The sequence below is a fragment of the Alligator sinensis genome, unplaced genomic scaffold (assembly GCF_000455745.1).
Source record: "Alligator sinensis unplaced genomic scaffold, ASM45574v1 scaffold81_2, whole genome shotgun sequence".
NCBI lineage: Eukaryota > Metazoa > Chordata > Crocodylia > Alligatoridae > Alligator > Alligator sinensis.
Genome location: NW_005842912.1, coordinates 212952 through 228097, shown reverse-complemented (window position 1 = coordinate 228097; position 15146 = coordinate 212952). Strand labels below are relative to the sequence as shown.

General features: G+C 41.2%; 1 protein-coding gene across 1 annotated transcript in view; it reads left to right on the top strand.

Moving 5' to 3' along the window:
• The window catches only part of LOC102367906 (fibulin-2), a 179829-nt gene that overhangs the window by 4416 nt on the left and 160267 nt on the right, over positions 1–15146 (top strand). Inside the window, 1 exon segment of the mRNA XM_025192321.1 lies at positions 1–155. This exon segment is cut by the window's left edge and continues 5 nt beyond it. Coding sequence (XP_025048106.1) covers positions 1–155 — 155 coding nt within the window.

Here is a 15146-nt window from a genome sequence, read left to right as displayed (position 1 = left end):
TTTCCCTAAGGTCAAGTTTAGTTCAACAACATCACCTCCCATTGTTCTGAAAGAAGACCAGGCATCCCAAAAGCAGCCACAGACCCTTTATCGCTACCATCCTGAAGAAGAGGAAGACCCCAATTCCATTCATACTGCCTCCAGGTTACCAGAAGGTAAAGTCTTATTTATTTCCAGCATGGACATTGTGTTGATAACACTGATTTGTTATAACACTGCACAGAACAATTGCTCTTTTCTTCAATCTGATCCTAATGTATATGAAACAAAATACCCAATTTTCTTCTTTTATCTTTCTGCAAGAAACAGGCAGTCCTTGCTACCTATTTAATTTGGGAAAATAGATAGTATTTCACTTCTGCCTGCCTTGCTTTGATTTTAGAGACCCTGGTTTCTGGTTTTTTTTTTTTTTAACTATTTCATATTGGGCATCATTCAAATACAATCCTTTTCCTTCTCTCCCCACCTCACCACTTATTTATCAATACTTTTTTAAGGAAATGACTGAATTAGCAGAAAAATAACTGAACTTGGCTATTTGCTTAAACCATCTAACCAGCTAACATCAACTTCAAGTTTTGACATTGATTAAAGTACTTGGACAATTGATTTTTAACAGACAACAAAGGTATTTAGAGACGTGATATTCACTGCATTCACCTAGTTACTTGGTGTAATGCTAAATAGCTATGCCTGCCAATCTTGTTAATTCAGGAACTTCATAAATGCATAGAATATATTGCCAAGGACTACTGGGAAGCAGAAGAGAAACTGCATCCTTTCAGGGTATTTGTGGGCTAGAAGTTTTGATCAAGGCTGGCAAGAATACATATTTCCTTTTTGCCACTGGGTGACTATTGACGTCTGCAGTAAACACTAATCATAAGGTTTATGCAATGCTCATTGAAGTAATGAATGCAAACTCCATTGTTTTAAATTGGTACCAATGCATCTCACATTTCTGATTCAATTTTTATCAGATTAGATGGTGCTGCTTTTTATGATGTGGCACCAAATGTTCTTCTGAAACTCTGATCTTTGTTTAATTTTGTATATCCTATTGTATACTATCTACAGTTATATGTTGAAAATTCTGACTAATCCAGGCACTGACTTTCTTCACTCATCTTCCAGGTAATGATAATATGATAACCACTTATTCCCAGAGTGATAAGAAGGGAAGAGAACAAATCTAGACCCCGGCTTGAAAAATGTTATGGCTGCTGTCCAAAATAATCTATATAACATGCTTCACAAATGGGGATGGCAGTCTTTCCCTTTCCCTTTCTTGCCAATCTGAAAATCCAAGTGCTTGTATCTTTTCTTTTTTTAATTGCAAATGCTGACTTAATTTTTCATGATAGCAGGCATAATCAGAGTGGGACCTTATGTGTTTAAACTGTTAAATCAATATCCTGAATAACAGTTAGGCCAGAGGTTCTGCACTGTGTAAAAATAAATGTTTAACGTGGGTTATATAAATATAACACATACAGAAATGAACGTTTAGCATGTACTAGTGGAACAATGGCTAGCTTCTTATAGGGTATTGCTAGCTTCGGACTTTTTAAAATGTAATTTGAAAATAGTTTAACGTACTTCACCAGCTCCCAAGTGCTGCCTTCCAGTGATCTCCATCACATGTTATTTTAACTTTAAAAAAATGGTTTTTTGCTTCTCTGTTACCCTGTTGGAAAGAAACACATTTGGGCTAAATTGTTGATCCTACAGGGGAAGCACTATACAAGGGCTGTAATTATGCAACTGTTCAACTATATAACAGACTATACAAGTACTATTATACAAGAGAATAAACTAAATGCATTTGGGAGGGAGAGACAGAGAATGGCCTGTACCGTTCACTCATAGGCAATGCAACCATTCAGAATTCATGTCTATATAATCTATGCATCTTACAAAAGTAATTTGATTAGTGAATATTGGTATGATATAGTGTATGCTATGCTATACTTTGCTCTTGCCAGAACTCCTAACTATTACAGATCTGATTTTCCATTGTGTAATGGTATAGTTTTGCAAAGTATAGAGTAAAACACCAGCAGAGTGTCACAACCCAATTAAATTGTGCCCATGCCACTGAGCAAGAGATACCATTCAAATCATCCTCATTTTGACGATTAAGGGTTAAAAGACATCCCTGCCAGAAATTCCTTGAAACAAAATGCTGGTGGTGTACTACAGATAATTGGTCAGCTGAAATAAAATGCTAGGGGAAACTATATATAATTGGTCAAAGATAAGCGTAAGCTCCTCACACGTAGCACGCACGTAACAGGTAGAGAAACCTAATCCACTACCTTGTAACTTAAGGAGACAAAGAGCTGCCACCTGCCAAAAATTAAAGATTCCATATAACGGTTCACGATTGGGCATCTCTGTCAAACACCTCTGCCTATAAATAGTTTAACGGTTTCCACCCAAGTCGGAGAGCTCTGGGGATCTCACAGAAAACAACTGTGCTTGTCACCAGAGAATTGGGAAATTGATCAATTCCTAATCAATCACCCCGTCAGCGTAAAATATTGACGTAGAAAGTCTTGCAAGCGCGACCGTCCGTTCCTGGCGCCACGTCCGTCATTATCTCGTCGTAACCTAACTGCGTGCGTGTACTCGACTCTGTAACCGAAGTTATATGCGTATACTCAACTCTGTAACCGAAGCTGTAACGGAACAAAGGCTCGCCTGCGTCGTCCATCACTATCTAGGCGACGTAAGTAAACAAACTCCTGTAACCTACACGCGTCTGTGCCTGGTTAATTCCACTCCATCCATCAATTACCCGCCTGCCGAGCTCTAAATCTAAACACTCCGGTGTGTGAGTCAAGCGGCTGCTCTGATTCACGACACAGAGTAGGTGGTCATGTCATGTTAGATTTTTGCAAGGATAAAAGTGACTTTTTAAGGTGCAAGGGAATAGAGATGTGGATCCTACATGGGACTTTGTCCCAGGCCTTGCTTAAGTTTATCAGAAGATTTATCTAAGACTTTTTATGTACTGCTATGAAGTTAAAGCCGAAAACCACCCTGTTCAATTTTTTCCATGTCCACCAGAATAGTCATCACTGATTGAAAACCTTAGTATCAGAGGTAGGCTTCATCTGGGTAGCAGAATACAAATACAACACTTGTATGCCCATGAATGCTTAACTTGAATCTCATTGTCATTTGGTGTTTATTTCCTGGGGCAAATCCTTCTGAGAAAATCCTGAGTATGGATAGGGAGAAATAGATAGACCAAGGAGGTCATAGAAATAGATCATTTTCCTGGCATGGCAAGATGGATACTAGTCAGTAGGTTACTGTTTAGCCTAGAGAAGCAAGGTATACCCCAAAAGATCTGCATATTTTGTTAAATTGGGAGAGTTGGATGCATACCACCAGATGTTATTTTTACTTTCAGCTAAGCTAGTATTTTTTATAGAAACTAAGGAAGATCAAAAGCTTGGAAAAGTAGGGCTCGAAGGGACCTTGGGAGGTCATTTAAGACTTCCTGTGTGAGAGTATTATGGGAAACAGTGCCAAAAGACACTGATGTATATTACATCCACTGCTCATCCTTCTCCCTATATCCACAAAGCCAGTCATCTTGTCATAGAAGGAAATTAGGTTGGTTAGTCATGACTTGCTTTTGATGAATCCATGTTGGCTTTTCCTTATCACTTTGTTCTCCAGGTGCTTAGAAAGAGATTCCTCAATGATTGCTTCATGATCTTTCCAGGTTTTGAGGTCAAACTGAGCAGATTTTAATTCTGTAGATCCTCCTTCCTCCCTTTCTTAAAAACAAACATTACATTTGCCCTTTTCCAGTCATCCGGGTCTTCACTTGACCTCTATGGTCACATCCAGATGAGCGTGGACGTTTGGTTCCCTGGGGACAACTAGCAGCAGCACACCTGTGCCATGTGCCATCTAGTGTGTGGCAGGTTACCCTGGGTGGGGTAGGGAGGCTGGGGTTAGGAACTGTGCTGGCCCCAGCAACCTTACTTGGAGTCCTGGGGGTCAGTGAAGCTGCAGTTGTATTGCTCTTAAAGCTGGGAGCCTGGCTCACAGCTGGAGCTTGGCTCTGGCTGGCCAGGCTCCTGTTTTGGGTGGCGCATGCTGCCTCCACATTTTGCTGACCCGCTTTTTTTTCTGCATGGGTTTTGGAGGCATGCCTTGGGTCCAAAATGGGGTGCCTTGAGTCCAAAAAGGAACCATTGGAATAGTCAATGACTCCAAAATTACCTCAGCTAACTCCTTGAGTACTCTAGGATGCATTTACTCTGGCCTTGCTGATTTAAAAGTTTTCAGCTTTTCTAAGCAATCTCTAACCTGTACTTCCACTACTGTAGGCTGCTTATATCCTCCACTATTCTTGCTGTCAGCTGCTTGTAGTTAACTTTATTTGTGAAACTGAAGTATAATAATCATTAGGTATTTCAGCCCTCTCTACATCATGTTTCTACACTGCCTTCTGCATTTAGTGAGGGGCCTGAACTGTTCCTGACATACTTGTAAAATGTTTTTAGTTACCTTTTTACATCCCTTGTGAGCTGCATCTTAATTTGTCTTGGCCTTCCTGGTTTTTCTCCCTGTATGACTGTGTGATACTGTTATACTTTTCCCTAGAAATGTGGTCAATTTTCCACTTTTTATAAGATTCCTTTTTGAGTTTCAGTACACTGAAACATTCACTGTTTGCTAGTATGATCTTATGCTGCACCTTCTGTCTTTCTTTGCTGGGATAGCCTACTCTTGTGCCCTTATTAGGGTTTTGTTAAGATAGTAGCTCTCCTGATTCCTCTTCCTTTCAGACTTGCCTCCCATAGGATCCTGCCCACCAGTTCCTGGATTTTTCTGAAGCGTATTCTTTAGGATCTTAGTAATCAGGTTTATACATGGCCTGATTTTATTTAGCTGTAAGTGATCTAATTATTCTGAAGTCAGTGGTGCTGAGTTTGGCCCAAGTTGATGTCTTCACTATTGAGTCAGTAATTTAAAGATGTTTCATACTACCAGTATGAGGCAAGGCACAGAACACCAAATGTTTCTTTTCCATGTTTCTCCATGGTAATAGGTGATGTTAACAGGTTTTTACAGACATTTTATAAAAGAACTACAGAAGCCTTCTATAGCTTGGAATGTCTTTTGACACGGTTAGGACCAATGCTATTGTCTGGGAACTGTGGATTGTGACTCATATGAAGATATCCATAGGCTTTAAGTAATAAAACATATATGTCTTATTTCATTTTGGTTACTCTGGTAATAAAGGACTAGTAAATTCTTCTGTCAGAATTTAGAGAAAATTGAATTTTGTTTGTGGTTTGTAGAATGGAAACACAAATGTGTTGTGTGTACTTCTAAACTATAAATTAGTATAATCTGCCAAAATTGTCAGCTAATTGATATCTTATCCTCAAATCCAATTTCAGTTATGCTGACTGCATCCATAAAATTATCTCTTTTAAAAGGGTTGATTTAAAAACTGAGGACACTTTCTCATTCCACATTAACTACTACCACAGTCATTGAACAAGGTAGTACAATATCTCTGGATTAATGCACGAATTCTTGCAAGTTTTGTGACTTCAACTGCAATTTGTATTGCGCCTGAGGCCTGCACAGACTCATGGCTATATTTAGGTGACATTAGGTGACATGAGGCACTTTACTGAACATTTGCAGTAAAGTGTCACTGTCTACACATGCACATGTCCCACTCAGGGCCAGCCTGATCTCTCCCTGGCTAGGACAGAGCTGACCACTGCCTAGCTGGGACAACTCCACCCCTCTCCTGCCCTTCAGAGCTTGGGGCTAAGTCCCCATGCCCCCTGCCAGCCCAGGGCATTCAGGCACATTAATTGCACGTGTGAATGCACCCACTGAGACATTCCAGTCGTTAAGTGGTAGAAGTTGGCCTGGCTCTATTTCAGTTAATCAAGCTGAAGATGCCTCCCATGGACTCTTATGGATTCTAGAAATCATTGAATTCATTGAGACAGTAAGGAATTTCTTGACAAGTTTCCTCCAATACATAGCCATTACCACATTGAGACATACTCTTTGAGACATAAGCCTCCCTGAATAATGCACCACAATAGAAATTTTTATTGATTCTGAACTGAGAATTTTCCAGCTCTCCAATAGTTTTTTAAAATTTCTGTTTGTCTTGTTTTACTTTCATTGTTATTTCTGGAAGATGTTTCTTTTTTCTTGAAAATAGCCAATGCAGAATTTTAACTTCAGCCTATTTACTTTTCCTCCTGGGAATAGTACAAATTTACTTATATCCCAGACCCACTGAGGGACCTATAGATAGATACATGCTCATCATGATTATAAGTGAGTTCTGCGTATAAATTGATCTTCTCTTCCATGGGTAGATGATATATTTCAGAAGAGTGTAAAAATGTTGAAGGAGATTTCATGCAAACATTTCGGTTTCCATGAGAGCATAAGCTAAGGCGGATGTCTACTTCTGCAGAATTGGAGACAGGAATTGTGATCTTGCTGTTCTTCCTATTTAACTGGTTCCTGGCAGCAGAATTCAGTTGTGGCTGTTTCCCTAATATTTTGGCTTCACTACTTACATTTTATATATCCCAGTTTTGTTTAATATGTAGTTTGGTTTTCATCCCTTGAATCTCTGCAGTCTCTTATGTAATCCAATGGTGGACATGATGAAGACCGTTTTGTAATTGGTTGCTCAGGAGCATTTTTTGATTTTGGTTTAATGTTATTTTTTTTACTTCAGTTGCTCTTTTTTTTTCAGCATGATTGGAACTGGTACACAAATTGTCCCTTCTTCTTAATGAATAGTTTTGGTCAGAAGGTGGAAGTGCTTTGTCCTAGTGAGTATACCAAACCTGGTATACCATCCCTGAGTCTACATTACTGAGACACTTTACTTTGTACAGTAAAGTTCAGTGTAAAGAACAAATGGATCTACTGACTGCATGCACTGCAGTTGTCTATTAGGTACTTCCAAAATATCCTGGTTCAGTATAGTGTCTTAGGGGTTGCATTCATAAAAGCATGCTGTTTGAGTATAGAACTTTTATTACATAAAAAATGGATCTTTATTATTTCAGCTACATAAGAAAGTATTTTAGTTGGTATTAGTGGTAGGATTTTTATCTTTTGTAGGTCTTTGCTCACTAGAAGGGAGTAGTAGATGTGCAGAGTAACCAGTATGTTTATACTGGTTATAATCTGTATAATTTGTGTATATACAAAAAATGGTCATGTATTTTTAGGCTACTACAGGCTAATACAACAAACATTCACATTGCTGCTCTCAACTACTGGAGAGGGTGCGGGGCTTGAGTAATCAGAGAATAGAAATAGGGGCTGGAGATCCTCTGGGCAATTCTTTGTACCTAGGTTTTTCCATCTGCAAAGCGAGGATAATGATTCTAATTGTATGTGGCTGTCAGTACTTTGATGTCTTCAGATGAAAAATCCTGGAAATTTAACAATGCAAAATATTTATTAATACTTCCTTGTCTTCAAAAATGATGAGAATCTGGATATTTTATTCCTTTCTATTTTCTTATTTAAATTGTTGTCTGTGTTGCGGTCTCTCTCAGAGAAGCATCTTTCTTACTCTTTTCTGCTCACATAGTGTCCCTTTTAGTATATATTTCCAATCCATTCTTTCTTCAGCAATATATTAGACCTGCAGTTCCCACAACAAATGCTAATTACTGGAAATCCTAAAGGATTTGTTGGGAACATTGAGTGTAAAATACACTCAGTTCAGAGAGTGTAAAGTAATTACTCAAGTACTTTGACAGTCAAAGAGGAGGGGGAAAAGATTACTTTCTTTATACAGTACCCTGTCCAAACATCTAACTTTGAACTAGCCCTGTAAGTTATTGCAAGAGTAGAAAACAGGGAATTTTAATTGTCCCCTTTTCTGGCCATGTTTCCTATTTTCTCATCCTGAAAGCCATGCACATGAGAGGGAAGGATAAAACATCTTAAAAGCTTTTGCTGTCAAGTTTTATTATGGTTTTCCCAGTTGTTTTCATTTTCCTACAATCTGCCAGAAGAATGCTGTTTCTTGGATAAATGTAACTCAGGTAGCAAACATCCTCATTATGAATATTTTTTATGGTTTGTTCTCTCGTTCTGGCAGTTAGTATAAAAGCTTTTCATCTAGCTGGAAGCAGGACTTTTTCTGAGTAACGGTAGTATTCCATTTAAGGGGAAAAAATAGCAATTATGCATGATTATTTCCACAACTGCGGTTAAGTGCACAAGGTAAATATGTGTCATGTATGACCTTGGGATAGAAACAGCACACACAGGTTGCATCCAGATGTACAGCAGCATGTACCTACAGTGGTACAAATAGTAGAGGCACAAATTTATGCCACTACTTTGTGCTGCAGCGCACACCCCTACACGTGCACTTTGTTGCAGCAGACTGTGTCCTGCTTTGGGCAAACTGCCTTTGCCTAGCTCAGCTTCTGACATGCAGAAGCAGCTGGGGCACAAATGGAGGAGTGGAGATGCTCTGGCTGGCAGCCAGAACATTTTTCTGGAGGACCAAGCTTCTGTTTGTTGCAGTGCATGCTATTGTAGCTTGCGCCATGCCACTTTTCCCCTAAGGGTTTTGGGATTTCTTTGCTAGTAGGAAATCCCAGTAACAAATTTTGCCCCTGCGCTACAAATGTGTAGTGTGAGGCGTGTGTTAAAGTGGTTTGTGGCCCCACAGACCTCATGTGCCTACATGTGGGGACACTGCCACAGTATACAAATTTGAAATATGAGTAAGTATTATACATTTTTGGGACTGTTGGGATACAAAACAGTAGGATTGGGGAAGAGTTAAGTATCATGAAGGCGGATGAACTTGAATTTTGTAACCAAAGGCAGGGAGAGGGAAGGAAGCTGAAGAACCATTCATAGCCTGCAGCGTAGTTTTCAAGGAGGTTTTATAAATACACAAATTTGACATTCATAGCACTGATGCCTAGAACCAGCACAAAGTAGGACTCGGCCAAGATGAGTGAATTCTACAGAAAATGTTCCACAAATATGAAGTCCAATATTCTGACTTATTTGCTTCACTTAATACTGTGCAATACTTGGGAAATTATACTTTTAGTATTTACTTTAACTATTTGAGGCCTAATCCCCAGTGACTCCAGGAGGATTGCAGACTCAACCCTTTAAACCAAAGAACAAAATAAAAATTGGGGAGAAAAAAGGAAAGAAAAAGTCTGTTGGCTAGCTCTTCCTCAGGTATAAATCAGTATAGCTCCATGAGGCGGGGCTGTCAATTCTGAGTTGCTAACATTTTCATGATCACCTGCCAAGAAAGGCCATAGAATAAAATAGCATAAATGTGTTTGCAATAGGGTGAAATATTTACAGAGAAGCAAGGACTAGGGTACTATAACATTAGATGAGCACTTCCAAGATGACAGGAATGTTGATGTAACTATTGTTTAAAAAATGTTATTAATTTCAGAGGTTCAGTTGCAGGGAGAGAGGAGGAAACATTACAGTCTATTTTTCCAGTGCAAAAATGTTCAATAATCGCTGGCTGTTCCTAAGGTTTCACTAAGTACATAGTTCTGTTCACAGCAACTCTCTATGGTATCCTTCCTGCCTTAACACTTCCTCTGGGGACATGGATACCACAATGCAGAACAGTTCCCAGGGCACTTAGAGCTGGAAGAGCCAAGTCTTTTATCACCCTTTTCACAGCATAGGGTGGAGAAAGAGCAGTGTAAGAGTTGCCAGACCTCATTGTGCTCTGGTAATGCTCAGCTGATTGCAGGGGTTGCTTCAGGATGTTTGCCAGTTGGTATAAATCATAGCAATACTCAAGCTACTCTAGCTTGTGCCAAGGCAAAGGATCTTGAAGCTGAGTGATGCAGACAATTTCACACTGATGCTTTGTAGTCTTTAAGGAAAGTTACCCAGAATGCAGTTGTCATAATTATCACTTAGCTGCACTTTTAACTTTTTCTTTCCTTCACTTGCCTTCCTTCCAATATCAAAAAGTAGTATAAGTGAATTCAGGTTTTTGAAAAGGAGGGAATGCATTAGCAGAGACCAGTGCTGCAGGGGTGGCTGCACCCCTGCTTCCAGGTTTCCTCTGCCCCATTGGGGTGAACAGGCCACTGCCATCAAAGACTTCAGTGCAAGCAGAGCTAGGCCAATGATGAACCACTTTGGAATATCCCATCCCTGCATTATCCTTTATTTGACAAGAGCATGGCTGCATCAGGCTGTACTCTACAATATAGTGGTCTTCCATGATCTGTTACAGGCCAGTGCAACTTAGAGCAACCCAAAGACTGGCTTTATTTGCACTAGTGTTCAAATAGTTCAGGAGCTTCAAGAAGCATGGGCTGGATGTAAAGGATCTGGCAAGGACTACAGGGAAACTTTATCATTATTCTTTTGTGTTAGTCCCTGTCTCCAGAGATGACATTCATTTAAGAGAATGTGTGTAATTCTGTTTAGTACTTTACTTTGCTCTCACTTTTGTACTGGGACAGGCACTTTAAAAATTCTTGACCTACTGAAGTGCACAAATATGATCTAGTTTAATTCTGGGAATTAAACTGGCAATTCCTTTTATTCTTTGCCTCCTGGAAGTATTTTTTTAATGCCAATTCCTAGCTAAACATTCTGTGATCCAGAGGAGGTGCAGTGGTGCAGTAGCACCCCTCTTTAGACCACATTCTAGGAGCAATAGCCAGGGATGAGCCAGTCCTGGAATTAAACTAGATCACAATTGTGGTTGCTAAAGTTTGCATTAACCTATGGCAGATCACATCAGCAATCCCTCACAGTTGAGGATGATTGTCTTTCATGACTGTCTTATCTGTGGGTCTGAAAATGGCTGGGACGGCCAATCTGGGATCAGCAGGTTCTATTGCAAATTGTGTGTGTTTCCATGCCGGGTGGGTGGCTTTGGATTCTTGGTTCAGTCTGCCACACGCTGTTTCTGCTGCTCCTGCTTTTCCATCTCCTGTTGTCATTGTGATGTTTCAAAGTACTGAGATCCTTGCAGCAGACTTTTCCTCCATTTGGGGTTGCTTTGGGCAGTAGTTTCCCATGAGTTTTTGTTGATGGTGCATTGTTCCAAGTTGACCTTGAGGACATCCTTGAAGCACTTTCTCTGCCCTCTTCTTGAGCATCTACTTTGAGCTGGGAGAATAAGACTTGTTTTGGGAATCTGGAGTTGGACATCTGGATGACATGGCCAGCCCAGCAAAGTATTGGATTTCTTCATTTATGTCAGCCTTCTGGGAGAGATGGCTTCTGAAGTATGGGAAATACTCAATATTCTCCAGTCTTCTGTAAATCTGAATTACTAGGGCTGTGTAATGCTCATTAACAGTTTGTTGATGGGGGGCTTTAGTCTTCTGAACAGTAAGTGTCAGTTCCATTTTTTTGTATGCCTTGGTAAAGATGTTGACAATTGCCTGAAGATCTGCTTGTGAGTGAGCACATGCTATAGCATCACCAGCATAATGAAGCTTGATGATAGAAGTCAGCATAGTCTTGCTTTTGGCTTGAAGTCAGCTGAGATTAAACAGCTTACCATCCGTTTGGTAGTTTAGCTCTACTTCAACTGGAGAGATGTAGCATCATGGTAAGGAATATTATGAAGAGTGTTGGAATGATGACACAGCCTTGTTTAACTCCAGTCTTAACCTCAAAGGGATCTGTAATAGATTTGTTACTGAGAACCATCACTCATTTGCCAGCATGGAGCAGGAGAAGAATGGTGATGAATTTTGGTGGTCATCCATACCTCAGAAGGATCCTCCATAGTGCTTCTCGGTTAACAGAGTTGAAGGCTTTTGTGAGGGCAAAGAAGGCCATATAGAGAGGTTTATGTTGTCCCTGGCATTTTTCCTGTTACTGGAGATTAGTGAAGATCATGTCAATTGTGACTCTTGATGCCCTAAACTCACACTCAGATCCCAGGAGGAACTCTTCAGCAAGTGTAAGGAGATGGTTCAGGAGGGTTCTTGCAATGATCTGTCCTGCGGTGGACAGCAAGGCGATCCCTCTGTAACTTCCACAATCACATGGGTGACTGGTGCTGCCTTAGTCAGAGGGGGCACATGTCCCCACTGTGACTAGTCCTGCTGACCGGGAGGACAGGGGGAGACCCCCACGGCTGATCCCACTGATTGCACATGCACCCCCTATACATCGCCACTGCACAGTCATACCTGTCTCCTTTCTTGAAGATTGTCATGATCCTGGTCATTTGGGATTTCCTTATTATTCCAGATTCTTAAGAGGAGGGCATAGAGCTGTGATGCAAGTTTCTTTCCCCACTGTTTGAAGATTTAGGCAGGGATTCCATCAGCTCCATATAAACCTTCTTGTTCTTCATTTGCTTGATGGCTTTTCTCACCTTGTCAGGGGTTGGAGGGATTCCCAAATCATCACTGACTAGGTATTATGGGATGAAATTGAGAACACTTTCATCAGCAACAGAGTCTCTCAGTCCAGAAAGTCTTCAAAATGTGCCTTCTAATGGGCATTGATGTCTCCTCTTTCCTTGATCAGGTCTCCTCCAGCCTAAGGTCTCAAAGGGGTTGGTACCTGAGTGCTCAGACTATAGATGGCTTTGGTGACTCTAAAGAAACTTTGTACATTGTGGATGTCAGTGAGATGTTGAATCTTCTTCACCTTGTCTTCCCACCATCTGTTCTTTATATTATGAGTCCTACTTTGGACCTCTGCTTTGGCATGTTGGCAATTTAATTTCTTTTGCTTGGAGTTTCCTGGTAGGGAATCTAAGTGGCTCTTCATAGACGTAGGTGATGGCAGACTTGAAGGTAGCCCAAGCACTGCTGACATTCTTCCATTGTTGTTGATTGGAATTTGCCAATTTTTTGTTGAGGTGCTGGTGGAAAGGCTCTCATTTGATTGGGTCCTTGAGTCCTTCAACATTGACCTACTGTTGGCATTGCTTTTTCTGCAGCCATTGTTTGGGAGCCAGTATGAGTGACATAACTGGGAGGATGATCAGTCCAGCAATTGTCAGCTCCTAGCATAGCTCAGGTGATGTGGACATCTTTGCAGTCCTGGGCATGAATGTTGATGCAGTCAATGAAGTGCCATTACTTGGATCACAGGTGTTGTCATGATGTCTTTCTGGTGGAACAGGGTAGGGTGTTGGTGATAGTGAGTCCATGTTCTGTGCATTTGGTCAAGAGGAGGATACCATTGGAATTAATCTTTTTCCATTCCTTCCTTGTTGATGGTTCCTTTCTAGAGATTTGAGTCCCTTTTGACTGTGGTTTTGAAATCACCAAGCAAAATAAGCCTGTCTGTCCCAGGAGCATCAGAAAGGACTTTGTCAAGGTTGGCATAGAATTCCTCCTTGGTTTCATTGGTGGTATCAAGAGTTGGGACATACATGCTGATGACAATGGCATATTGGCTGCCTGCCAATTTGAATTGGAAAGTCATGAGGCATTCATTAATTCTGATAGGGAACTCATTGAGTTGGTTCTGAGTTCATTCTTAATGGCTAAGCCAGCTCAATGAAGTCAGTGTTTTCCTTCCTGTTTACCAGTCCAGAAGAGAGTGTAGCTACTTCCTTGTTCTTTGAACTGCCCATTTCTTGCTCATTATGTCTCACTCAGTACAGTAATGTTAGTGTTGTGTTGTCAGAGTTCTCAGATTTGCACTGTGGCACTCTGGGCATTTACTGTTAGGAGTGTTCATGAGGGTCCTGATGTTTCAGGTCCTGAAATTGATTTTGACCACAGTAAAGGTGATCCCACTGGGCACAGTTATCCAATTAGGAAAAAGTTAGGCAGACTGTGTTTAGGGCACCTTTCTCTAGTCCCCTCCTCCTGCGGGGTGAGCAAAACAGATTCTAAAGAGGTTGCTCAGTTACAACTGCTGAATCACACTCCTAGATGACCTTGAACTGTCACCTTTGTGTCAGTTCATAACTAGGAGCTTCCAAGCCTCCCAATTCTGCTCCTGTTATCACTAGCTGGTTGCCGAAGGGCTTGAAAAATGTGCTAAAGCTGTTTTCATGGAAGACACCCGTGAGTGGGTTTTTTTTTTTTTTATCATGGAGAAGCTGCTGCACATCGGCTTCCACATGGTTCTTGATTAGACCTTGATCCAGTGGCAAAGAGAGCAAGACAATTGGAGATCTTGTTCCACTGCAGCCTTCATCCACATTTGCAGCTGTTGAGATTCTAACATCTTCTTCCATGTACTCCGCCATTGAGGCCCTTTAGACCCATGGCTGGGGGCTGGACAGGCTTATTTTAGTGGTGACCCATGTCATGGCATAATCGGAGGATATGTGTGGCTTTTCAGAAGGGAGAGCATTGCCATCTGCTGTCCTCACCACATCCTAGTGGTACTGATGCTGCTTGGTCTGTGACTGCTTGTTCATCAGTTACCCCTACTTATTTCACAGCTATTGTTTCCTGAAGGTCATTCCACTATCCGCCATCTGTGGACTTACTGGGTAGGAGCAAGGCTCTGCCACCAGCACAGATGTCCACAACTCTGTCAGAAGTGCAGAGTGTAGCCTGTTCTTGTCAAATGAAGGATAATTCAGTCTGGGATTTTCAGAAGTGGTTTGCCAGTGGTTTACAAGTGCCCAACTCTGCTTGCCATTGAACTAGCTCTATGAAGTCATTGATGTCAGTGTAAGCAAAGTTAGGGTCAACACAGAGTGCTTTTGATAGTCCTTCTGGAACTTTTGACTACCTGCACAGTGAAAAATTAACTCAATTTGATTGGGATAATTGTCCAAAATGTATGGAAAGCAGCTGAGGACACTGCAATCAAAGCCAGCGGGTCAAGGCACTTAAGGGAGCCCACCCCTGCCCCAGCCCTGGTAAAATCTGTGGGCAAGGAAGGAGCCCCCCAGAGGACACTTGCCTGCCTGTACACAAATGCCAGGAGCTTGGGGAATAAGCAGGAGGAGCTCATCCTCCTGCTCAATGCAAATAATTATGATGTCATAGGGATAATGGAGACCTGGTGGGACTCCACCCATGACTGGACCACGGGTATAGATGGCTATACCCTGTACAGGAGAGATCGAGTAGATAAAAGGGGTGGGGGTGTAGCTCTCTATGTTAAGGAAAGCTACACATCCCTGCAAGCCGATATTG